Source organism: Calidris pugnax, unplaced genomic scaffold (assembly GCF_001431845.1).
Source record: "Calidris pugnax isolate Ruff unplaced genomic scaffold, ASM143184v1 scaffold326, whole genome shotgun sequence".
NCBI classification, from domain to species: domain Eukaryota; kingdom Metazoa; phylum Chordata; class Aves; order Charadriiformes; family Scolopacidae; genus Calidris; species Calidris pugnax.
Window position 1 is genome coordinate 1,739,348 of NW_015091265.1, and position 21,744 is coordinate 1,761,091.

Here is a 21,744-nt window from a genome sequence, read left to right on the forward strand (position 1 = left end):
TTTTTTTTTTTTTTTTGTTACCTTCCTTGGAGATGACTTGATTTTAAAGGGTCGGTGTGGCAAAAGGCATTCTTCCAGTTTTGTTGCTCTTTTTTCATATCTTGTTGGTGAACATTTTTTATCAATGGTGAGAGCAATTTATCCTTTTTTACTGATGTTTTTGGGAGACCACTGTTTTCATGGGCCTCGTTTTGATAGTTTCTGTCTGATTCTGCTGCAAGTCTCAGAGGCTTTTTTAGGGTTTTTTTTTTGGTTGTTTTGTTGCATTGTGGTTTTTTTAAAAAGCATTAAAGAAAATCCTAGGCTTAAAATATTGACCTTGTTAATGGGAAGAAGCAGCAATTAGGGAAGCAGAGTAGATGGTAATTCACATTTCCATTTTTATGCAAACTCTTCTTTCTTGCAGGCATTATAATGATAATAAATGGGAGTTTTTTCCAATGTGGGAACGCTGCCACTCAATTGTGCTTTAGCCCTGAGAGATTGTGTGTTGACAACCTAATTGATTTATTCTCTTTACAGCCAGAACTCCCCTTCATTATCTCTTAAGTATGGCATTTGAAGAGATGCTTTTATTTAATCTTTTAGACTTATCTGTCTTGAAACCTTACCGCCTCTTGATGTTGAACTTCCGTGCTTCCTTGCTAACTAAATTAACATGGGCTGCTGCATCTTTAAGCTCCTGTTTTACTCTCCTGCATCGTGGACCCCAAGGAACCTCCGACTTCTGTAGCTGGGAAGGAAAGAGCACAATGGGTAGCTGCCATTAAAGGATGGGAGAGGGAAATTTATTTCTGGGTGAGAAAGACCCAAGCTTTATGTGCAGTGCACACCGGGAACAGGGAAGCAAATGTTCTGATCAAGCTGCCAAGTCCGTCACATAGGCACTGGGAATGTGGCAGCTGATGGGATTTCAGTATCAGGTGGGATGGAGGACCTTTGATGGGAGAGTTTGAGCCCAGGCAACACATGGCATGCTTTCACAGCCAGGGTGGTAGAGCAGAGGACAGTGCTAATGACTAAACTGTTCTGAGACGGTTCCTCATCCACATCCTGCTGAGAGGCTGTGTATATTTTTAAAGTAATTTTAATTTAAATAGCAGTGCCTTATCCTCATTTAACAGTTGTGTGATTTAGTATATTGCTGTGCAGAGATAATGGAGTGGCTGATCCCAGCCGTGTATTCAGGGATAATAGAGATGTAGTGAAGAAGTTCTGCCCCCTGAGAAAAATCCAGGTAGATGTCAACATCAGCTGCTTTTCTTCTCTGGACCAGCTGACTCAGAGGAGCTCGTGTACACCTACACACAACTGTGGTGCTCTGTGAGGATGGGTGCAAACATTTTGCTCGGAAGAGCAACATGCGAGGTAGTGCAAGAGATTTCTGTCCCCAGAGAGGGGGCGTCTTGGGGGCAGATGGAGCAGAGGAGTTTGTGTGCACTTTCTCTCCCCAAGCTGAGAAGTTCCCTGAGGCATTTGGCAAGGGAGCTCCTGCTGATGCAAGGGGAGCCTGTTCTCAGGTTGCCAAAGCCTAAGACAGGGATCAGAAGATGGGTGCAAGACCTCGAATGAGGAACACAAATGAATTATTCATGCAGGAAGCTGAAAATGCTGCCCTATTCCTTCCTTTCATACAATGCTCAGTCCTGTAACCTCTATTTTGGCATGTATTTGTAATGTAAATTGTCTTCTGCATTAAAGGCAGGGAGGACCACCAAAACTGAGTGGTAGCTTTGGCAGTGGGTTGGGGGTTACTTCAGCGGTCTGCACCACAGTGATTAAAGTTTTAACATAAAAATTAACAGACTAAACCACTACCGTCATAATCTTTTATCTTTAGATACTCTTTGCTGTGTGAGACAACTTATGAAATGTATGTGACTCCAGGAGTGCGTGTTGCAGCAGCCTGAGCTCACAAGAGAAAGTGAACTGTAATTTACTAGCCACACAAGGAGCCTTTCCCCTGCAGTTCCACGGGGTTTTGCTGCACGATACCCTGGCACGTAATAAAGCAAAGTTGCACCCCAAAGGTGTCAAACCACTGAACCAGGCTCTTACCTGTGGATTCCCTTGTTTATTAAAAGTGAAATACTTCACTTTTTTTGTTTTCTAGTCTAAGACAGAGATGAATCATTAAAAGACATTCTCTCTGGCTCAGACAGAAGTGAATTTTGGATGCGACAAATTGCTTTCCTGTGAGTGCTCTTTCTTGCTCCTTCCTGTAATTACACTGACTTTGTTTGCCAGATGTTCAGTGACAACATTATACTGCTGTAGTCTGTTTTCCAGTTGCTTTATTTGTTCCTAGGACAACTCCTTTCTTGTCTTTTCTTTCAGAGAGGAAATCGACAAAGGGAAAAAATCCTTTACAAATGTTTTAAAGTGCAAAAACTCGGACAATGGATTTTGCCCCTCTCTCTCTCTCCCCGTCTAACTGAAACAATGAAAGTCCTGCACTTTAATCTTCTTAGCCCCAGGGGGTCTTCTAATTATTGCAGCTGGTGCACAGGCTTATACATACTGACGTCCTCCTTCCCATTCATCTTGGAGGCTCTTTTATGTCCATTAGCTCCTCACTGGAAATGGAAGAGCCTTCAACTCTAAGAATAGGTGAAGTTTACCTTTTGGATCAGGGTGAGGAGAACAAAGCATTCTCCAAGTTCCTTTCCAGGATTTACAAATGACCAAAGGCTCTTCTCAGCACTGCAAAAGCTACTTTAAATTGGCAGTGATATTAACTCTTTAGTTCTGCCTTATTCAGGTATCACAGGGATCCCAAATGTACACCAGCTACAAAGAGCAGTGGTTGCTTCCAACATGGAAGAAATGAGAGGTCAGATAGCTGGTTGTGGAGAGTGCATCCATATTTAAGCAGTAGGAATTTTTTAAAAAAATAAAAGTTCATAGAAATATGTTGCCATCTGTTAAGTTAATGAACCTTTTTCTGTGGTTGTACTGAGAAGCAGTGCTCTTGTGCCCAGTTGAAGCCATGTAGCATCAGTTAAGCAATCTTGGGGAAAAAAAAATCAACCAAACAACCCCTCCAAAAAAAGCCCCTAAGACCCAGGCAATGAATTTAAACTTATATCAAATATATTTTTATTTAAACATCAAATCAAATGAAAAAATTGCTTCACATACTTGGGCATTTGTGGTTTGACCCTGAGTTATAGAGTCAGTGTCAAATATTATATAATACAGAAACACCAATACTACCAAAAAACCTTTGTATATATTTAGCAATAACATGCAGTAAAGCCAGATGCCCAGCTTGTGATTATTATTATGAGTTCATACTTATGATTCAAGGTAAATGTTTTATCAGCTTCTGTTGTGAGCTATGTAAAACTTGCCCATTTCATATTCTAGACCCAGAACACTGAACAGGTCCCTTGAACTCATGTTTTATTCACCTCTGTACTACTGAATATAGCTATGCTTGTTTATACCAGAAAGTGACAGGTTCACAGTGTCAACCTATGTTACTGAATTCCTAATATATTAAAATAAATATTTCAATGCATACTATAGCCTAGAAAATCAAAGTCACGTTTTTGTTGTTTCAAGCTTTTTTCAGTTTCTAAGGTAATTAGCTGCTCTTGCCTGACTATTTTTATGTTGTAAGGTGGTGCTCTGTGTTGGACATGTGGTGAAGGACTGCGTTGTTTGGGGCACAAAAAGCCAAAATATGCACACACCTATATATAAATATATGTCTATATGAAGTTTTGCACATCTTAAGACAACACAAACGGTATGTAAATTTGGCCTCCCAGTACAGATAGGTCACATTAATAAGAAAATGTGTCTGAGGCTATACTTTACCTCTGAGCCTTTCTGGGGTGGTGTGGTCCCCATCCATCCTGTTATGCTCCTTGGGCTCCCAGTGCAGGATGAAGGTGCCCATTGGAAGTTGTCCCTAGTTGCTGCTACCTCCTGAAGTCTGTCCAGAAATTGGAAGGGTGTTGTAGGGCCTGGGCCAAATAATGCAGTGAACTAATCTAACAATTTAACAGCCTTGATGACTGAATTGCAGGCACCTGGAATATTTAATTTAGCAATGTAAACACAGCCATACTTTTTCAGGGTGTATTCTTCACTTGCCACTGCTGCCAAACAATGCCTGGATCCATTTGAAGCTGAAATTACATAGTTGCTTGGAATAAGCGCTTGTTCATGATGGATTCTGTCAGCGGTTCTGAAAAGGCATTTTATAGGGATGCTAGTGGTCTCTGAGCTTTCCTTTAGTGCCTGCAGCTGGTGTGTGACTCCAGTGTTTCCCATTTCCTGTTTCTCTGCCAGTAGCTTTGCTAAAATTGGTGTCCGATGATTGAGGTTTATCCTACCTGTGAGTATTTTTCAGATAGCGTTTTCTATTTTAGTTTCAGAGACCTTCTTAGTGAATCACGACAGGAAGAAAAACATGCATTTTCTGTTTGTTGGCTATATCCAGACCTTTGATAAATGACAAAATTTTACTGAATTTGTCTGCATGAGAAAAAGTATTTCTAAATATGTTGGAACATCTTGAATCAACATTTTACTGTTACCCATATTTCTATTTACTCATAAATTAGCGGACTTCTTCCATCATTCAACAATGCTCTAATAACAAAGACTTGTTGTTAAATTCATTATGGCTACAATGCCACCATTTTCCCAAACTGTATTACAGTATGTTATTTCCTCATCATGAAGTACTCCAATAAAATCATCAGAGAAAAGGAACATTTTATTTTTCTTGCTTTGTATCCATTCTGTGTAGTGGATGATTTATGGTATTGGAATGGTTTTGAAGATTTTTAGCGTGCAATAAATGAAGTTGAGTGTTATTTTTCAGAGATCATCAGGAGACATCCTTTTGATACAAAACTGTAAAAGACACTGGCAACAGGGGGGAAGTGATTTTGCAAGGTAGAATATCTGTTTTCTGCCACTTTGGAGTCGGTGCCCTTTATGGTTTGTTTTAGGTGTGCATCTGCAGCTGTTGCTGAATTCAGTTAGAATTATGTGTATATAAAAAACAGAATGTGGATTCTAGACAGATCCTGTCTTAACCAAAACCATCTTAACTCTAGCCCTCCCTCTCCAAACGTCTGACATACTCAAGTAACTTTTGAAATTGTCGAGATTCTTTCCAGAACCAGAAAAGCCCCAAATAAAAGCAAGCTTTGTTTTGTCTGTATCGTTTGTAGTGTGTGCAGGAAATCACGGTTATGAAAAATTGACCAACAGCCATATATTTATAAATGTTATATTTGTAGTAAGCTTTGATGGACAGGAACAGATATCATGCCCATCATGGATTATCAAATATGCATCAAAAGGACAATTTTTTCTGTGTCCCCATTGGTGACATGTCTCACTGCAGCCAGCAGACCTCAAGCACGCTGGGGATCCTCCATTCGCTGTGGGCACTTCTGCATGCAGTCGCTGCAGCTGGCTGCTTCAGAAAAATCTATTTTTAAGTCCAATTTTTTCCAAGGACTGGATGTGCTTGGTCTTGTCTGGTCATACAGTTTGACTTGCAGTTGGATGTGTCACGTAGCCCAATCAGCCAACATGTCAGGTAGCAGGAGCAACCTCGCCTGCAGTGCAATTAGCCCACCTGCTCTTGGAACTGGAAGAGTGCTGGTAACTGTGATATCATTGACATCTTTGAGCAATCATTCTCCCTTTTCGTCATGATTTTTTGTAATACAGCAGTGAAAACACACATATGGTGTACTTACTTTTTTTCTGTGTGTACAATGAGTATAATTTCACCAGCTATTAATAACATAAGTTGTTATAGAATTACTGGTACTAGCCACTAGAGGGGGGGGACATCATTTATACAACAGCATCTCTCGTAGCCTTTTGCTATTTCTATTGCATCCATTTGTTTTCAGCGTTGGAGCAATATTTAGGTAAAGTTACAGCACGAAGATGCAGAAATGATGCAAAATGGGTCACTAATGTAAGGTTTTTTTGCCTTTTCAGGTGTTGTATTTCACTATCGTGCAGCAACCAGCAGGTATACTCTGAATTTTACACAAGCTCAGCAGACTTGTCTGGACAACGGTGCTGTCATGGCAAGCCCAGAACAACTGAAAGCAGCCTATGAAGATGGATTTGAGCAATGTGACGCTGGCTGGGTGTCTGACCAGACTGTTAGGTGAGACATTTACAAGTCCCCTGAACACAGTTCCCCAAAATGGATATGCTTAGCCTGTACAGGCTTAATATGCTGACTTATTGTAATAATAAATATGAATATGCTGCATTTCAGGTATCCAATTAGACATCCAAGAATTGGCTGCTTTGGAGATAAAATGGGAAAGAAAGGAGTGAGAACATATGGGCGCCGTTTTCCGAATGAAACTTACGATGTGTATTGCTATGTGGAACGCATGGAAGGTAAGATAGGTCCATATTTACACTGCACTGTGAAATTTAAAAATGGCTGGAGATTCTAATGTGGAAAGGCAGAGAAATGAGAAATTCTGTGTAAAATAGGTTTTGGCTGTTTTGAATCTGAAGAGAATCACTGATTGAAGTGAACATATAGTTTGTGGCCTAGCAGGCCTTAATTAAAGGCGAATGTGGAATCTACAAAGAGACAGTCAGGTTTAAAGCTGCTATAGTTAGTACAGTAGATCTCACAAAAGCTGCTGTTAAAGCATCTTATTTTTTGAACATTATAAAAGGATTTTCAAAGAAACGCATTTAAAGTTTGAGAAACTATATATACTATATCTATATATAACGATGGATATAGTATATGTGCTAGCTGTATTATAGTTCATAAAGTATGTAATTAAGGTTTTTACATGTCCACGGCATAAAATTAGACAGATATTTAATTGCAATCCAAGTTTAATGATATCTTTTTGGAAAAGGAGCATCTCAGCATCAAAAAGAAACAAGTGAAAAATTTGCAGTGAGGAATCTAGATCTTCTTTAGTAAAATTCTTTGCAGTTCCACAATACCCCTATTGCCTTTGCAAAAGCTGCTAATTAAATAGCTGTAATGCAGCAGAGTGATTCTGATTCTGCCACATGGTGACTATGAATCATGGTTCTTATTGTAAACCCCATGGTACCTTGCGATCCATGGTTAGGGTCTATGATTGGTCTCTATTCAACAAAGAGTTTGATGGTAAAAAGAAGAATATGGCAATTTTTTCTGTGAATGGACAGTTCCACAAATCTCTGTATTACAGGTGTGAAGTTGTAAATGCTTATTATATTCTCTCTTCTGCAAGTGAATTTAACTGTATCCTTTCAGTGGGCCTATAGATACGTTCCAGACACCAGATATCCTTATGCTTAGACAATACTGTGACTAGCTAAATACGTATGCTTAAAATATAAATGCAGAAATAGCCTTTCCTGCCCTGTAGACTGTTTTTTTTTTGGCTTTGTGCTGATTATGCACATGGGAACTTCATTCTGGTACAGAAATACTTTGCAACCAAGACCGAAGTACATTTTTTATTTACTGCAGTGGTCTGTGTCACACTGCTTCTGTCTTGACAGGTTTTTTAATCCATGCTAGTTTCAGAGTTTCTTTTTAAAAAAATATCTTTTATTTCCTTATTAAATATCTTTCAGGCTGATCCTTTGCTGGTATGCATTTAGTTTAGTGCTCTTGAAGCCATCAGAACAATAAATCAGCCATGGTTCTGAGCAAGCCTGCCCTTGTATGTGTACATATACTTGTAACAAGCAATTGCAAAATTCAGGTGCCCAGTGAGTTCTATCTTAGAGCAGAAATAAATTAGATGATGCAAAGTTTTCTCCTGCTGATGACATAGAGACTTTTGCACTGAAATTAGTAAGTGTTTTCCTCTTACTTTTAGAAATTGAGAATCTGCCCCAGGCTATGTTCACCTTAGAGAGTTATGAAATACAAGCAATGCAAGTCTTGCAAAGACTCAAAAACCATATGAACTTGGGAACTCTGAAAATTAGGTGATGGAGTTTTGATAGTGCTCAGCATTGTCCAAATTTTACTTATATTCCATCTGTATCTGTCAGTGAGCAGCACACCTAAACACTTAGGGTTTGTAACATTAATCCTCCATCAGTCCTTGAAGGGACTGAATTCTGAATCATCTCTGAATTTAGTCTTTAAAATTCAATTTGGGTCTCTCCTAGTTTACAAAAAGAAGTTTTGACTAATCTGTGTCATTCCTGAGTGAAGAACAATGCCTTTCCCTCTTATAAATAGAAAAATGTAGCTAATATGGAGAAGCTTGCCCTGGATGCATGTGAGCCACCAATTTCTCAGGGTCAAATATTCTTACTGAGCTTTCAAAGATAAAAATTAAAAACCTCAAAACTGAAACCTATTTCATTGAAGCTAACGTTCTGTACTCAGAACAGCCTGGAACCAGACCATTACATTCAAAGATGTCGCAGCAACTGCGCAGTTTTCATTGGTAAAGATGCACACGCACTGGTTTTCAATTCACTGAATTTCACTGAATTTTTAGAGTTGGAAGGGACCATAGAGATCATCTAGTCCAACTCCCCTGCCAAAGCAGGACCACCCAGAGCTTGTCAGAGCATCTTACTCAGGACTGCATTCAGGCAGGTCTTGAAAATCTCCAAAGAAGGGGACTCCACACCTTTTCTTTGTTACAAAATTTAATTTACCAAGATTTTTGAACTGACTTTTCTGTCTGGATAGCTATACATTTCTGTCCTGTTGTTTTGGGTGATGGTCTGTTTAAACATACACGTGTTTGTGGCCTATCACCTGGACTGTGGTAATGGGATCTGCTTGGATGTGAAGCCTTCAGCATTTAAGGAATATAAGCTAGCACAGAATATTAGGGCAATTTAGTCTATTAGCCCAGGTAACAGCACGCACATTCATTTCACCTTCTTCCTTGTGCAGTAGCTTCCTGTGGAAAACTGATTAAATTTTATCTTAAAGGCTCCATAGCCTAGGACAAGGGTTCAAGATGGGGCTTAGAAGCCAAGATGACTATGTCTGTACAACAGAAGCAGGTTCTGTAAGAACAAAGGTTAATTTCAAATGCAGAGCTTGTTTGAAGTTCCGTAGCATTAATGAGATTACACTTTGGAACCACTCATACACAGAAGACAGAAAATTAGATAAAATGTCGATGGAAGTTATTGGAAAGGGAACATTGCAGTAAACTAGATCCTGTGTTTTGTTTGCTGTATTGTATCACATTCATACATTGGTAGAAGATTTAAGGTTATGCCAAATTTCTGATTGCCCTGTCCACCAAAGACTTATTCTACAAGGTACAACCTTTCTCTTGTAATAAGCACTCTCAAAGCAGGACATTCATGGTACGAGTTGACTGTAGAAATGTGCTTAAACATGATTTTTTCCATGTGAATTTGAAAGTTCCTATCTCCATAGCCTGTTGTGATTGAATGCCAAATCTATTAGACTTGCACTAAATCGATCCTTATTTGGAGAGCCTGTGTCAGTTGGATGGCTATTCATGGAGTAAGATGGTGTTTGATTAATGGTATCAAAATCTGGGCCATAATAAGAATGTCATCATGGAAGTCATTGAACAGTTATTGGCCAGTTATTGTTGGCTGCTGTTAGATTGTTACCCCAGAAGGCCATTTCTTTGTTACAAAATTTAATTTACCAAGATTTTTGAACTGACTTTTCTGTCTGGATAGCTATACATTTCTGTCCTGTTGTTTTGGGTGATGGTCTGTTTAAACATACACGTGTTTGTGGCCTATCACCTGGACTGTGGTAATGGGATCTGCTTGGATGTGAAGCCTTCAGCATTTAAGGAATATAAGCTAGCACAGAATATTAGGGCAATTTAGTCTATTAGCCCAGGTAACAGCACGCACATTCATTTCACCTTCTTCCTTGTGCAGTAGCTTCCTGTGGAAAACTGATTAAATTTTATCTTAAAGGCTCCATAGCCTAGGACAAGGGTTCAAGATGGGGCTTAGAAGCCAAGATGACTATGTCTGTACAACAGAAGCAGGTTCTGTAAGAACAAAGGTTAATTTCAAATGCAGAGCTTGTTTGAAGTTCCGTAGCATTAATGAGATTACACTTTGGAACCACTCATACACAGAAGACAGAAAATTAGATAAAATGTCGATGGAAGTTATTGGAAAGGGAACATTGCAGTAAACTAGATCCTGTGTTTTGTTTGCTGTATTGTATCACATTCATACATTGGTAGAAGATTTAAGGTTATGCCAAATTTCTGATTGCCCTGTCCACCAAAGACTTATTCTACAAGGTACAACCTTTCTCTTGTAATAAGCACTCTCAAAGCAGGACATTCATGGTACGAGTTGACTGTAGAAATGTGCTTAAACATGATTTTTTCCATGTGAATTTGAAAGTTCCTATCTCCATAGCCTGTTGTGATTGAATGCCAAATCTATTAGACTTGCACTAAATCGATCCTTATTTGGAGAGCCTGTGTCAGTTGGATGGCTATTCATGGAGTAAGATGGTGTTTGATTAATGGTATCAAAATCTGGGCCATAATAAGAATGTCATCATGGAAGTCATTGAACAGTTATTGGCCAGTTATTGTTGGCTGCTGTTAGATTGTTACCCCAGAAGGCCATAAATGGTGGTAGGAATTCTTGCAATACATTTTAAAATAAATGTGTGTTGAATTTACAGTACTAATTTGGGTACTTGCACTGAGGATTTGTAGGAACAACACCATTTCAGTTTTCTTCCTTTTTGGCCATATGAAATCACAAAGTTAGCCAGAGACATGGATTTCTCCTTGAAACACAAACTATTAGCTTAAATTAAAACCAGTTGTCTAGGCTAACTCTTACCATTTCCTTGTTCTGAGGAAAACCAGAGACATGAAAGACGGCACAGTTATAAGTCAAATATTTCAAGTTTTGCTAAAACACACAGAAGAATAACTATGGGAAGGACTTAAAATTTCTGAGCTCCTAGCGATAAAAATAAGACGCTGGAGTCAAAATATCATTAAACAGGTACTGGGCACAGTCTCTTATTACAAGCTGATTTACATTCCTCATATTACATTGCATATTTCACTATACCAAGCATTAACAAAAACATTTAGGATACCTTCAACTGTGGTAGACGATTTAATAATGAAGAGTTTAATCTAAAATGATTGAGCTGCAAAGGTTTGGATTCTGAGATTCTCATAGCACCTCCATTTGGAGTGGTGTCTGCACCAGCTTCTTCTAGGGAATAATCCCTTCAATGGAAATGGGTGGTGGGGGAGGAAGGGTTTCCATTCTGTCTTCAGATAAGTGTGCATGTGATTGATTTGACAATGCTGTGGTGTCAGAAATGGAGACAAAATAGGATCTGCTCGCCAAAGCCCACTGATGAAGTGAAGGGCTGTGAGTGTGTGGTGCGCAGCCAAAACACAAACGACTCCATGCAGAATTGTCTTCTGGCCAAAACCAGTTAGAAGCCATATATGTCTAATAAGGGTATGTAATATGCAGATGGGGACTCAAGCTAAGAAAGTTATTTAAGGGTGGCTGTGGGGAAGATTATAGTCTTCCTTCCATGGACCGTTCTCCCCCCCCTACAGTGAGTGTGGAGAAGAAAAAGAAAAAACAAAACCAGATGTCTGTTAAATACTTTCCACCTAGTCTCATGCAGTTTTGCTATTGTCATGGAAATTTGTGTGAGAATACTTACAATTAAAGAAGTCATAGTCTGAAGTATGGCTTCAGGTGAGAAGTTTCCTCTGTGTTTTGGGCAGCTAAAGATCTTCTCTGGAGTCCATTCTGATTCCGGAGCAACAATTAGATTAGGTTTAAAAACAGGGACACAGAGAAAAGGGTCTTTTCTACTTAGTTCAGGGCCAATGGTAGAGCCATATCCTTTGTGTTGGCTTATACTGGACACTTCCCCAGCCTTGAATTGTGTGACCTAATGAAGGCTTATGGATCCAGGAGTTCACAAGAAGGGTACAGAGCCCAAAGAGAGTAAACCGAAACTGTGGTGGTTTGCATGCATGATGTTGTGTTTGAGTTCATAATGGGATAAAGCTCATCTTCAAGGAGACATCAGAAAATCCTGATGTCTAAATGGTTTTTGTGAGAATAAGACACAAACCCCAAAGAAGGAAAAAATCATTTTTCTCATCTGTATAAATAAAAGCCTTGCACCTTGCAACTATAGCAGAGCTCTCTAAGGGTATAGCACTTGCCATGATACCCTTCATGTTTGAGAGCAAGCCTATGGGAAAAGTATACTAAAAGTGTACTCTTCCAGTCTTGTCAAATGCAGTGGATTCCTGTTCAGCCTAAGGTTTTGCATAGAACAGACCTAAGACATTCAGGAGACTTTAATTAAATCATTACTGATGTGTATCAAAACGAATCAACTAACTTGTTCTAACGTGTAAGAGAAAAAGACTTCTTCAGCTTGTCTAGCCTTCTGCTTTAAAGTTGAATCTATCTGCTTGGGTCTTTGTGGTTTTCCAGTCCTAGAGAGTGTTTTGCAGTAACCTGTGACTTTGTTAAGGATACCTCTCTACTCGTCTGGTGTGTCGGAGAACTGGCCCTTAACAGGGGCAGGATGGAGGAAGAGAACTGCAGCTGAGACAAGGTGTCTTGTCCATGCAGTTTGGGAAAGAGGGGGAAGGCTGGAGCATGAGCTGGATTAATAAGCAGGACAACTTTAGCTAGCCTGCAAGTCCCCTGCCTGTGGTGAAGACAGATGAAGCTTTTCAGGTCTGTCTTGGCCCAAATGTATCTGATTTTTTAAGAGTATTGAAGACAAGGGTAGCAGTCTTCATTATCGTCATGCATGTGCTGGCGAGGCGGGGTAGGTGTGGGCCATGTCTCTTTCTTCCTTGGTTCACAAGCAGTCTGGTAGTCCTGTTGATGGCTACTGCTGCTTTTTTGCACGGGCCTTTTGGCCAAAGACAGAAAGAGAGGAGGAGGAAATGGAAATTCTTGGGACGTGGTCCTCAAGGTTCAAAGTTAAATGCTGTAGTCCACAAAGTGGCTGCAATGTTCCTCCTTCTTTGTACACTTAATTGTGTTCTAGAAATGAAGATTTGGACAGAATCCATGTTTCTGAGGAAAAGAAAGTCATGATGGCAGTGGCATTATGACTTCTTGAGCTTTGAACAGCCAACCATGTGGCTGTGACCAAATGTTTATGAGGAGCAGTAGCAGGTCAGGAAATATCCTTAGAATGTTCCTTATAACATCAGAAAAGATGACATTTTGTCTCTTTTAGCCATCTTTCATGCCTGACCCGGGGCACCCTGATCTGCAGCTGTAGTCACAGAATCCTGGACCCCATAAGAGCATCTTTGCTTGATGAGGTTGGTGGGTTCCACCATCTCTCAGAAACAAATAATGAGCAGGTCTGAAGCTCACCACAGACCCATTATGCTCAAAAAGGAAGAGATGCCTAATTCTTAGTGGGGGATAATGTTTCTTCTCCTTAAACAAGAACACCTCCAAGAAGTTAAGATAGAAAGGTGCTGGAAATTTTTTATCTTGTTTTTATCTAAAAGTGTTAGAGTTAAACATTTCCATCTATGGGAATGATTAGCTTTTAGTGTATTTAATATCCCTTTAGATATTCTTGTGTCTTTCTTTAGTTGATGCTGAAGGTAGTGGAGGTTGTAGAATTTGAGCACCCAACCACAAGGTAAAGCTTGTGAGCATCAAATGCCAGATGGGATAGTAATAATGAAAAATACTATTTAATTACAACCCAATAAATCTAAGTGTCGCTTAGTATTTGTCATTCCCTCACATGGATTGGATAATAGCAAGGACATTTCATAGGTGGTTGACCAGGCAAAACCACAGCAGTTGATGTGTTACCAGAGGGTCAAAAGCACTCAGTGGAGACTCATGGCTTACCTCTTAAGCTTTTCTGCAGTTTGGGAGAATCCTTCAGACATCCGTAAAACATTTATCACGGAATTGCATGTGGTGTCTTCACCTGCCAGGTGCAAGTGACTTGTAGCTCATTTTGTTGTACCTGGCGTGGTGGGTGATGGTGTGTGAAGCTGAGGAGATATGCTTTGCTCTGGGAAGAGAGTGCCACATAGTCAGGCTCAAAGACCTCCTCTAGGAAGTAGCAGGCCACCAATCCTTTAATTGTGGTTTCATCTATGGAAAAAGAAATTACTGGTGAGGTCTGTGCTGGAGGGCTTATATCTAGATTCATTACTTCTACCCTAGTCAATACATGTTGTGTATTGACCCCCGGCTATGGTTCCAGCCTGCCCTTGTTTCTGTGCTTGCTTTTAAGATGTGTGATTCATGAAATTCACGTCTACAAACATGCCCAGCTCAGCAAGACGTCTCCTGATGAGAGAAAATAAATGAATTAACCTTCAAAGGAGTGAAGCTTGCTATAAAACCAGCTGATAAGTCTGTAGATCTTAAGCTTTTACCTTAGGGGTTGTAGTGAATCAGCTTTTGTCTTCAAGAGAAAAACCTGGCTTCTTCATCTAGCTTGATCTATTTGAAAGAGAGGGGAAAAGTGTGACTTTCATCAGGTGTCTGTTTTAACCAAGCAAACCAAACGCGTGCAATAGGAAAATACTGGGGATACTTCAAGTGCTCTAACCGCTGAGGCTGCACGATCGACCTGAAGCTTGGTTTTAAACGGCAGCCAGCAATAATATACATTCCATTATTGTCTGCAGTCTGAACGTTGTCATGGTCTCCATTTCACCCTCGTGGTACTGTAGCACTAGGTTCTCTTCATCTGCTGGTCTAAGCCCTGGGGTTTGTGTGCGTAATATTGCTAAGTTACTTGGGGCGTACTCCAGCTATAAAAACATTGCACGTGGCTTTTAGCACACACAAAAATTGAATCTACTCTGCTGGTGTGGGTGCCTATGTAATTTGTTTATCAACCAGACAAGTTTTCTCTTAATTTCCTTGTTTCCAATATTCTGGCTGGGAAATTGAGCTGCTTTCAGACATCATAATGAAGACACTCTAAGAGTGTGACAGGATGAATCCTCCTGTTAAATGTGGGACACGTTATGTTTCCAAAAATAGGAGTTAATTTTAGAGACTGCATGAATTAAATACATTTTATGAGCTTCACCATGAACTTTTTTGCTTTTTAGAGGAAGTTTCTGTGCAAGGGTCAAATCCTTTTCTCTTTAGTACTTTGAAGGACTCAGGATGTTTCAGCTGCATTGACTGACAAGCTGGAAGCCAGGATTGGAGCACAAGTCCTTTTTCCATGTCCTATTGAAAGCCTCTGTCAGTTTTGAGGTTGAGTCCCTGAAAGAGGTCAGCAGAACCTGAGCCTCATTGCATGATTTTTTCCCCAAGTGCTTGGCAGTGACAGAGGAAGTTCATAGAGCTTCTTGTGGTTCTTCCTTTAGTGATCAGCACCTTTCTTCACATGCCTTCTTCTGTGTTTGCTGCTCTATTGCCCAGCTTTTGCATAGGCTGACTGAGGAGCAATGTGGTTTCCAACCCAAGTTCTCACTATGAAAGAAAAAGCCATGTTGAAAGTGAAGTAGAACAGACAGTCTTCACATACAATAACCTGAATTTCTGCATTGTTGTGAGGATAAAGAAGTGGGGGATTATTAAGTAGCGCTTCCACAATATGCACCCAAAATATCAATAGTTTGGTAGCCATCTCTTTCTGACCAAGGAGACTTTTGGTGAGCATGTGTCTCAGCAGTAATCACATCAGGGAAGTGACATGGATAGCAAAATTTCATCCCTGCACATGCCAAATGATGGCACTTACTGCACACAAACGGTAGGTTTGTCTCTGTGCTGCATGAGTCACCGTTTCCCTGAAGTGCTGTGTCTGCTGTGCGTGAAGTATATACATGCTCACAGTCTGCTCCAGGTGAGAAGTGCAGGAAAGACTGGGAAAACTTTCTCATCAAGTAATTAAGAGCTGCTGTAAATCAAAATGATGCCATTCAGCTGAAGAAGTGTTTTGAGCGCTGTTTTCTTCCCAAGCGTTCAACAGAAAAAAACCTTCCTCTCTCTCTCTTTTTATTTTTTTTTTTGTGTAAGGTGGTCTTAGAAGATTGCAGGACAATTTTTAAGTGTTTCTGGATTTGTATAGCAAGCTAGACCTTTATTAAACTATTGCTTTATTTTCCACATTTCATCCCAACAGTTATTATGCACAGCAAGTGCACACTCAATCATGCAGAATTCTAATTTATTTTCAAACTAGACAGGCAAATTGCAGAGTCATATTTCCTAGAGTAAGGAGCTGCTATTTGGAACCTGACTTTTGCACTTCACTGGACATTTTTACAATAAGAATTCTGGAATCATAGAAAAACACTCTTTAATTAGAGCAGTTGCAAGCTGCCATGTTTTAACATCTTTGTAGCTTTTATCTTATCACTAGCATACTGGAAATAAATTAGTATTTACTTGGTATATGATGGAATGACAATAAGGGCATTTTGCTGGTTGCTCTCGCACCTTTTTGCATTCTTTATGAATTTATCATCTCAGATAATTCATTAAGCCAAATAGGTGCCAAAGGCTGTGACTTTGGACTTCACTTATTGAACTGTTGTGGTTAGTATGCATTTTTTCTTGAACACATGGGGTTTTTTTATCATTTAACTTTTCTGGTAAAACACCCTTTGACACAGATGATGTCTGTATGGCAGCAGCTGACATTAACAGATGAACCAAATAAACAGATTGCCAGTCGAATAGATTCAATGCAAAGACAGATATGCAACCCATCTTTTAAATGTGCAGTATTACCAATATTGCATATATTGGCATACTCCAAGGCAAACTGAGAGCAGATTTCTGTATAGAAATGCTCTTGTGTAACTTGGATGAGTGAGTTCTTTGATTGAACCCTGCATTTTGAAGTCTTATAGCAAGACTTAACCATTCCATAAGGTTCTGTGCTTTAGCAGAGTGCAGATGACAGCTCAGAGGAATAAATACCCCTAACTTTAATGGTGTTACGCACAAGCTCAATTTGGAGGCAGTGATCCAGATCAGTCGATGGAAAAATTGCTTTGCTATTAGTCTTGCACAGTTTACCCATTTTTCCTGTGTATTCAATAAGTTTCTTCCAGAAGGAATGTTGTGGGATTGCTTGAGATTATTTTGATCCATCCTAGTTGCTTCTAGAAACCATTAAAATGCATTGTTTTTCTTGTCTAATTTTCTTGTCTAACCAGAGCGATATCTGCTATTTAATTGCAATCATTTTAACTACTATTTTTTGTATGTGGCTGCTGCGTGAGAGGATAAATGAAAAGTCCTCAGAAGAGAGAAGTCTTTCTTTGCTCCATTGTTTCATGATACTGCTGTTGGGACAGTGTGGTGGGATAATTGTGTTGATCATACTATATTGGCCAAAATACCAGATCTGTGCCTTGACGGAAAGCTGTCTTCTGCAGAAGTGTTTAATAAAAAGTGCAGTATCTGTGTGGTCTGAAGAGCTGAATGAAGCATTCTGGTCCTTCTGAGGATGAATGATTCTTTGGTTTCCCTATCTGTCCCTCTCCAGTAGACACACTCTGTCCCTTTACCTCTAAGTTAGAAACTCCCTGAACGTGTATAAAGCAACTTACACACTATGGAATTGATGTTACAGCTGTAATAACAAATCAAGAGTTTCTACCTAGGAGGAAAAAGAAAATTGGCACATTGCCTCCTTTCACACTTGCATTCCTTTCAAGCCTGAAACAAGCGTAATATTGATGTGAATGAAACTGCTTGGGGTGATGTAGTTTCTGTCTGCCTTTTGCTCGGTCGCCTTGAGACAACTGCAGAAGTCAGACAGATTCCATGTCCAATATGAGTAAGCAGTGCTTTTCTGCAACAGGGACTGTTGTGTTCTGGCCTACTGTAGTTGAAGAGGAGAACTACTCTCTTGTAAAAAATATTTTGAATTTGCACTGTTTTCTACAGCTGAACATGTTGATTTTAAGTCTCATCAGTTCCATCTGAAGTTTGAGAGAAAACTTAGAAAGGAGTCAGTGTAGTGTTTCATTCCCAGGACATGAACATTAGAGCCTTGATTTTGTTTGTAATGTTTGGGTGACTGAGACAACCAAGCCAACTGCTTAATGATCATTTAACTTGGAAGTAAAATATTAGGTTTGCTGTTTGTTTTGTTTCAGTTTCCAACTGGATAGGTATTATTTACAAATTTTTATTCTGTGGAAGCTAAACTATACTACCAGCATTCTAGAGCAATTTAACTTTTTTACACAAAAAGGGCTTTGTGCATGCAACATGTTTAGTGCATTCCCTCACCTGTTTCCCCATGGGGCAAGATTAAGACTGATGGAAATATGACATTAAAAGCTGCTGTGGCGCAGTCAGTGAAGAACATTTGCTTTTTTTATGTGTCTCGAGTGAGATTCTAGTGATGACTAAAAAGGTCAGGTAAAAGGCCTGCAGATGTAAAAGATTTGTTTTACTGAGAAGTAAATTCTGTTGGACTGGATTTAATTAGCACAATTGAGCTGCAAAGTCTACTCCAACAGGGGTCACAGAGGCTGTGGTTACCTCTGCCTAGAGACGGAGGGAGGGACTCAATCTCCAACCATGCCTATTACAGAATCACAGAACCTTCATGGTTGGAAGGGACCTTTGAGATCATCGAGTCCAATCACAAAAAAACCCCCCCAAAACTCAACAAAACAAAACAAAAAACCAACACACCAAAAAAACCCACAAACAAACACAAACCAACAATCTGAGGCACTAGAGCATGCTCTGAAGAGCCATGTCTACACGTTTCTTAAATACCTCCAGGGATGGTAACTCCACCACCTCCCTGGGCAGGCTGTTCCAGTGCCTGACCTCTCTCTCAGTAAAGTAATTCTTCCTAATATCTAACCTAAACCTCCCCTGCCGCAACTTCAGACCATTTCCTCTGGTCCTGTCATTATTCCCTTGGGAGAAGAGGCCAACACCCACCTCTCTACACCCTCCTTTCAGGTAGTTGTGGAGGGCAATGTGGTCCTCCCTCAGCCTCCTCTTCTCCAAACTAAACATGCCCAGTTCCCTCAGCCTCTCCTCTTATGACTTGTTCTCCAGACCCCTCACCAGCTTGGTGGCTCTCCTCTGGACACGCTCCAGCAGCTCTATGTCCTTCCTGTAGTGAGGGGCCCAGAACTGAACACCGCCCTTGAGGTGAGGCCTCACCAGTGCCCAATACTTCGTGGCATAAATTTAGAATATAAATCCTCATGCTTTGTAATAGGTTCGTTTTCCTATTCAAATCTGGAACGTTTGATTTTCCAAGTATCTGATTTTTTTTTTAAGAAAGAAACTATTCAAACAAATTTTGGAAAAAAACCCCCACCCTTGCAGGACGCTGACTGGAAGAAAGGAACTAAGCTGACTCGATGGTGGAACGTGATACTCAGTCTTTTTTATTTTTGCTTTCTTCCTCTAGATGAAGTGGTTCACGTCTCAGTCCCCGAGAAGCTCACCTTTGAGGAAGCTAAAGAGCTGTGTCGGAAAAGAGACGGCGTTCTGGCTTCAGTTGGGAACCTGTACGTGGCCTGGAGGAATGGCTTTGACCAGTGTGACTATGGCTGGCTGGCGGATGGCAGCGTTCGTTACCCGGCCTCCGTGGCAAGACCCCAGTGTGGAGGAGGTTTACTTGGGGTGAGAACCCTGTATCGCTATGAGAACCAAACAGGCTTTCCTTACCCAGATAGCAAGTTTGATGCCTACTGCTATGAACGTAAGCTTTTTTTTTTATTATTATTTACAATTTTCAGTATGCTCACCGTGCTAATCCTTTCTTTAATATGTGTTTTATTTCAGTTCTTGTGGCATGCATGTGTTTTTAAAAAAATTGTTTTATCACTATGGTTTTACAAAAAAAAGAGAGAAAAGCTGAACTAAAACAAATGTCTTTAGGTAACATTGGCAGGTAAACGTAGGCAATGTTTTAAGGTAAGATTTCAGTGTTTTTGCACAGAGTGACATTCTGTACCCACAGTCACCCTGAGTCTGCAGATGTTACACACTTTGGTGCCTGGGTGCACCCTGGTATCTTTGTGTTGTGTCAATGAACATAGAATGGAAAAAGTGTCCTGCTTGACCAATGATGGCAATAACAGAGGATGTTTACAGAAAACATGCAAGCTTGGCCATTTTCAGGTCTCTGAGATGCTGGTAATTTGGGGGCTATCTCTGAATTCCAGGCAGTTTGCCCTGTCATATTTTTTAAGCTTCCTAAGCAGTTGTAGGTTCTCTTCTCACTCGCTCAGTGTTATTTGCCAGCCAGTTGGTACTGTGCATGATCTAAATTGCCTTTCTTACTGCTGCTTGTTTCCCTACTGGTATTTTTAAGGGCCCATCAAGCATTTGCCACATTCACGCTGGTAGACTGCATCGGCTAAACCACAGCTCCACACCCGTCAGCTGTCCTTTGGCTTTAGGGTTAAATATTCCTCTGTAACCTTTTCAATCTTCAGTGACTGCTGTTACTATGGTGCAGCTTGTCCTTCATAGATTCTTTTTGTCCCAAAGGTTCACCGACTTCTAGTGTACTCGAGTTTGTCTTCCTTATATCATCTCACCTGTGCATCAGTTCCAGATCCCTGCTTGTCTCCCAGGCCTTCCTGGAACTAGCAGTGCTTCACAGACCACCACCATGGAGGTCCTGGTCTCATCTGCCTTGCCTCCTCCAGAACATCCCTTCTACATTTCTCTCTGTCATTAGTGATGACTACTTGCTCTACGCCTCCAGAAACCCATCCACGCATCTCATAATGTAAATTTCTGTGCAGCCCTTTCAAATACCACAGACCAGCTCTCTGTGTCTGTTAAGAGACAATCCCATCACCTTGCTTCTACCCTTTAAGATCTCCTCCATCACAGGAGTGTTCTTTGTGCAAGGGGACACATACTGTTGGAAGCTCCATCACATCTAACAGATCAGAGTGCTTCTTCCCAGGTGAATATCCTGTTTGCCTGAGACTTGCAGCCTCCTCAGCAACATAGAGTGGTTGGACTGCTCAACAGTGTTCCTGTAGGCCTCTCTGTTCAAGGAAGTTCCTGTAGCTGCAGCTAGTACAATTCACATTAACATGTAGTGGCTACTTGTGTTGAGTTAAAAGTTCAGAACTTGATCTTTAAATACAAATATCTAGTTTTTTGGGACTCAGTCCTATGACTGTAAGTCAGAACTGCTTGAAATGCGCACCCTCTACTGTCCCCATTTTTGCAGATGATGAACAAACTGCAGCTGCAGATCTTTCCAACTTAGGCATTGGAGGCTCGTTTATGAGCAAACCTTACTGCTTGAGAAGAAATCCCAACATCTGGTGTAACATTACAGTCTGGCTGTCCTCAGACACTCTTCCCTGCAATATTTTAAAATAGGATTGTTCTGTTATTTTTGGGTTTTTTTTAAAAATTTATAGCTTGTGGGTAAGCTGTTCCAAAGCTTTGCATGTGGAAGTAGTCCTAATGGACTTCAAGGGAACCGCATACAGGAATGAAGACTAACTCGTTAAGTTCAGGAGTGTGTGCTGTAATCTGCAGAGCAGAGTTTTGTCATACCACTCCTTCTGTTCCTCCCCGAAATTGTTTATGATTGGTTTTTAGTGTCAGGGGTCAAACTGACTTTAATGGGGATTAAATTCATCAATGTCTCTAAAAGTCCAAAGTAGGGACTGGTCATTTTGCTTGTAATCTAGTTGTTTGTTAGGAGAAATTCCAACTATCTCTTTGTTTGTGTGAATTTCACCCCTTTCAAACAACATGTGCCTTTTCAATGTTCTTTCCAGAAGTTTTAGTTAA

General features: G+C 40.3%; 1 protein-coding gene across 2 annotated transcripts in view; it reads left to right on the forward strand.

Annotated features, from left to right (window-relative positions):
* VCAN (versican) overlaps nt 1-21,744 on the forward strand; it is a 117,085-nt gene that overhangs the window by 24,081 nt on the left and 71,260 nt on the right. For both annotated transcript variants that reach the window (XM_014960516.1, XM_014960517.1), the window contains exons 4-6: nt 5,983-6,157; nt 6,272-6,399; nt 19,382-19,675. In XM_014960516.1, coding sequence (XP_014816002.1) covers nt 5,983-6,157; nt 6,272-6,399; nt 19,382-19,675 — 597 coding nt within the window. The remainder of the gene's footprint in view (nt 1-5,982; nt 6,158-6,271; nt 6,400-19,381; nt 19,676-21,744) is intronic.